The sequence below is a fragment of the Saccostrea cucullata genome, unplaced genomic scaffold (assembly GCF_032062105.1).
Source record: "Saccostrea cucullata isolate Sc308-1 unplaced genomic scaffold, CSIRO_AGI_Scuc_v1 ctg13096, whole genome shotgun sequence".
NCBI classification, from domain to species: Eukaryota; Metazoa; Mollusca; class Bivalvia; order Ostreida; family Ostreidae; genus Saccostrea; species Saccostrea cuccullata.
Window position 1 is genome coordinate 9,779 of NW_026920489.1, and position 4,747 is coordinate 14,525.

The 4,747-nt window shown below is 30.8% G+C and overlaps 1 protein-coding gene across 2 annotated transcripts; it reads right to left on the reverse strand.

The window, feature by feature from the left end:
• Positions 1-2,675: 2,675 nt before the first annotated feature.
• LOC134249691 (uncharacterized) lies at positions 2,676-4,522 on the reverse strand. 2 transcript variants are annotated; one of them, XM_062732036.1, is made up of 6 exons: positions 4,471-4,522; positions 4,207-4,233; positions 3,760-4,068; positions 3,495-3,629; positions 3,047-3,149; positions 2,676-2,965 (listed from the first exon to the last, which is right to left on the reverse strand). In XM_062732036.1, the coding sequence occupies exons 1-6, from the start codon at positions 4,511-4,513 to the stop codon at positions 2,842-2,844; spliced, it is 741 nt and encodes a 246-aa protein (XP_062588020.1). In that variant the 5' UTR covers positions 4,514-4,522; the 3' UTR covers positions 2,676-2,841. The 2 variants fall into 2 exon arrangements, with proteins under 2 accessions (XP_062588020.1, XP_062588011.1); XM_062732027.1 differs by having other exon boundaries at positions 3,760-4,086.
• Positions 4,523-4,747: the final 225 nt, after the last annotated feature.

A 4,747-nucleotide genomic window follows, 5' to 3' on the forward strand; every position in this document is an offset into this window, starting at 1 on the left:
TTAGTTGAATGCATTTTTGTTCCCCTACCCTTCCTATGGTTATTAAGTAACCAAACTAAACAATTGTAAAGTGTAAAGTTATGATGAGCAATGGTACCTCTTTCAAAGTTGTGAATGCCATAGCATCTAGCTTTAAACTTGTACCAAATTTGATCACTGGGAAGTTGTTGCATGATGCTCAGGTGACCTATAAGGCCCATGGTCCTCTTGTTAAATGGTGAATTTCATGGCCTCTGGTTTAAAACACGAACAAAATTCAATTGTTGGAAAGTCATTATAATCTTCAGGTGATCTATAAGGCCTATGGGCTTCTTTTTAATTGTATTCAACGTCACTCATTAATTGTTTTAATTAACAGATTGATTCTCAGACTCGGGAATTAAATTTTAGAATATATCGTGCAGTTTGTACAAGCTTTCAAAAAATGTGTAATTCATGTTAGATTTACGTGTATTTCACGATGAACCAACACGAAAAAATGATAAAGTAAATATATATATTTAAATTTTAGTGACAGACTTTTTATCTGCAAACGTTGCAAGTATAAAGTTTACACGAAAAATTTCTGTTGATTAAGTGGAGCTATAACTTTCATATTTCACATGTGCATTCCTTGTAACAAGACTTCTCTTTGGGTACCACCAAATATGACCTTCTGACCTTGACCTTGGAGTTTGACCCACTTTTTCACATAAATTTTACTTTGGCCATATCTTTTTTACAGTAAATTTGAGGACACTTCAAATATGTATTATGTGTCAAAAGACCTTTCATTGGATACCAACAACCTTGACCTTTGACCTTGACCTTAGAGAATTCCGTACTTATAAAAAAAAACTTTAACCTTGGCCATAACTTTTTAACGCTAAGGGATTGGACTTTCATACTTCAGGTATGTAATCCTCGTGAAAGGACCTTTTATTGGATACCAATAACTTTGACCCTTTGATCTTAACCTTGGAAGTTGACCTACTTTTAAAAAAGCAGAACTTGACCATAACTTTCAAAGGGTTATGACTAGTGCTTTCATACTTTACATATTTAATCCTTGTGACAAGACCTTTTATTCGAAGACCTTTGACTCGTTGACCTTGAATTTTGACCTACTTTTTAATTTTAAACCTTGGCCATAATATCTGAACGTTAAATCTTGGGCTTTAATTCTTTAAATATGCATTTTTTGTGGCAAGACCTTTCATTGGATACCAATTACCTTGACCTTTTGACCGTGTTTTCAGGAATATCATACCTCATGACAAAACTTTAACCTTGGCCATAACTTTTGAACGCTAATGGCTAGTGATATCATTCTTCTTATATTTAATCCTTGTGACAAGACCTTTCATTTGATAGCAAGACTTATGACCCTTTGACCTTGAAGTTAGAGTACTAGTTTGACCTTCTTTTTAAAATCTTTAATCTTGGCCATAACTTTTGAAAGTTTAAGGCTAGGTCTTCCATATTTCACATATGTATTTTTTGTGGCAAGACCTTTCATCGGATACCAATTACCTCGATCTTCCGACCTTGGAGATTTACATACTATGATAAAACTTTTTACCTGCTTTTATATTTTAGACTTGTATTTCCAGTGAGTTTGCATTTAAGAAAAGTTTAATCTTCGCTATATTGCCATACGAGGGCATCAGTGTTTCACAAACACATCTTGTTGATTAATAAGTGATACAAAAATCATATCTAGATGTCTAATTAAATGCTAAAACAAAAACATTATTTTATCCGTATTAAAGTATTTTAGAAACAAGCTGTGTCATTTAATTATAATAACGGGTGTTCTTATTAGAAAAGGATGTACTATAACTACTTATGAGAATTAAAACAAGATCCGTTTAAACTGTGTTCAAGTCACAAGAATGACGTGACCAACAGCACTATACATATTATAGCTTTAGGGTTTCATTAGTACCATATCTGGTTACTTCAGAATTTTCATATAAGTACATTTTTGTATACTGAAGATATAGTTCTGAACAAGTAGTTAACGAATTTTAGTACGAAATGCAGAGTGTAAGCTTCGATTTGTAAATTGATTGAATACAAGACTTGAAAATTTTGCGATAGGAAATTATTACTATTTATTGCAATTATTACTTTGTAAGCAATTCAAAGTCACTTGTCAAGGATCTGTATTTTTCTCCCGTCAAACATAGCGGTCTTAAAACTCATTCATAAGCAACATCTATCTATTATTAAAACACTTCCAATGCATTATTGTGTGTAAAGAATACAAACATGTCTCTAAAGATTAAAGTTTCAGATCATAAACTTTCAAAGTGGCAGAGTAAAGATAAGTAACTATTTTTTGCATGATGTAGAAATAAATCAAAATTATGGAGAGGGCTTATGTAGCCTATGCCTACTACCCAATCATTTATGTATTTATTACATAATAAAATATGTTCAAATCAAATCAGATCAATAAATTGTGAAATCATAATTGGATTATTGTAAGAAGAATACAACTTCGCTCAATTGTCCTTAATAAGAATTTTTCGCATCATCTATGAAGGATATACTTTTCTTAAGCGAAAATCATTTTTGAAGTCTGTATCATTTACTTTTTTCTCGTCTTTTTTTCAATTATTAACATCATGAACACTATAGACAGAAGGAAATTTACTGCTTAAATATTTTTTCCTGATGTAGGGCTTCTGGTTCATTTGTAGTAAGTTATTTGTATCTAAATGCAGTTCCTAAAGTTTACAATTGAAATCTTTTATTTTACCAACAACTGTTGAAAATTGTCCAAAAGACTATCATTTAGAGCAAAATCCGTTTTAATGTTAATCTCTCATAATTTTTTCAACACTGCAAATCCAGTTATTGCTCGTAATTGTTTGTTTTGTTAATCACATCATAAACATGGGTATATTGACGACATTCCGATGCTTCAGTTTCGTAGAGACTACATTCATGTATTTTGGTTGTAGTGTTGTTCTTGGATCTAAAAACAAAATCACAAATATACGTTCATGCTTCAGTTATATTTACATTTTTTTTTCATTTTTTTTAAAATTATACACACCTTGATTTTCTTATGAGAATGCTTATAATGAATGCTATTATTAAAGCAAGTAGAAGGACAGCAGTTGGTACGGAAATGTATATACATGTACCTAGGATGTTATCTGTAAATAATATCAAAATGAGTTTTTTAGAATATCATTAATTTTAATATTAAGATACATAGAAGCAAAATATTTTCATTCGGAAGAAGTTAACAGAAGCAGATTTGAAAAGAAAAAAAATCAATGAAATATTTTACTAATAGACATACAAAATAATAAAATATTCATACAGAGAAAACTGTCTATTCCGACACCTGAATAATCCGAAAAACTGTGAATTCCGACGTTTTATTCATTTACCATTTTACTATTTAGCATATGAATGATATGCGCATAAATGTCAGAAAAACCTTGAAAACTAATATATTCTGTGAGTTATCTGTCATTCATTTCTTTTCAAGATACCTTTAGTACGGTCTTTCAATGTAAGTGGAAGGGTGGTGTGTTTGGAAAAACTACGTTTAGTCTTTAATGTTTGCGTGAACGTTGATGCGCTGTCCTCAGAAAAGTTTGGACCTAAACACCGGATGTGAATTTTTACTAAAAAAAAATTCCGTTGATTTCATGAAAACATTATTTATCACCCAAAGTTACAATAATCATCGTAAACACATTAAGTAAAAAATAAAATACACGAAATATAAATACAGTAAATAAGGATACTAAATACCTCGAGATCGTGTTAAGAAATGGAAAGAAGCATTTATTGAATCTGAGTTGTTAACCAGGGTGAGGAGTAAAGGCGTGCTGTCATTCAGTGAGATGTACATGCTTAGGTAATCGCATTTCACTTTTTTGATACTCTCCTTTTCCTTAATTTCTATATTCAAACCACAGTTACCAGGAGGTAGAGGAGATGCCCAACTTATATGTATGTTGGTTGGTTCTGTCCAGTTAGTGGTGGATAGCTGACACAAACACGGTAAATCTGATATCTTCGGAACATGTAGATATAAGGTGTAATCAATTGATTCTCCAGCTTTGCAAAATGCAATATCTGTAATCATACAGATGACGTAAGCAAAAAAGATTTCAACAATTAGAAATACATACCGGAAAAATAAATATTTTTATCTACTTCATTCAGCAAAAGTAAATTAAATTCAAGTTCCCATACCTGTTTGATTTCCAGCGAAACAGTTACCTAAAATTTACGTGTAGCATGATTTTTTAATTCAATTTATGAATGTGCATTTTCCGTAAATATGTAAAATTTATTCTTATAGTATTATGTAATACTTTCTGCAAAATGCATTTATTTACAGAGGGTTATTTCCTTTCTTTATAGATTTTACGGATTTATGTATCTTTAAGATCTAATGAATCTGATATAAATAATCATAAATACAATGAAAACTTTCAAACAGGTAAAAGTCCTTACCTACGTAACTTAAAATAAAACCATATACCAAAATGTTTTCCATCTTAACACGGAAATCAATACCTACAAATACTAATTTGTCCTTACTTGATCAAACATTCGAGCCCTCAATACATTGCCGTGTCTATTTTTAGTATAAATTAGATTTAAGGTTCTTAAAGATTTGGAATTACTGCATATAGATGATGCACTTTACAATATCAAAATGCAGTCCAAATCTGAAACTGAGGAATTCGTTTTACTTTTTCTTTCGATATCGATTTCAATTGTCATTGGT

Bases quoted from the DNA above. Each gene is read 5' to 3' on its own strand.
- LOC134249691 (XM_062732027.1), bottom strand. From the start codon at position 4,513: ATGGAAAACATTTTGGTATATGGTTTTATTTTAAGTTACGTAG. The intron at 3,630-3,759 runs GTATTTAGTATC...ATTTTTTTTTAG, and splicing joins TTTCTTAACACGATCTCGAG to TAAAAATTCACATCCGGTGT. The intron at 2,966-3,046 runs GTGTGTATAATT...TTTTGTTTTTAG, and splicing joins ATTCTCATAAGAAAATCAAG to ATCCAAGAACAACACTACAA.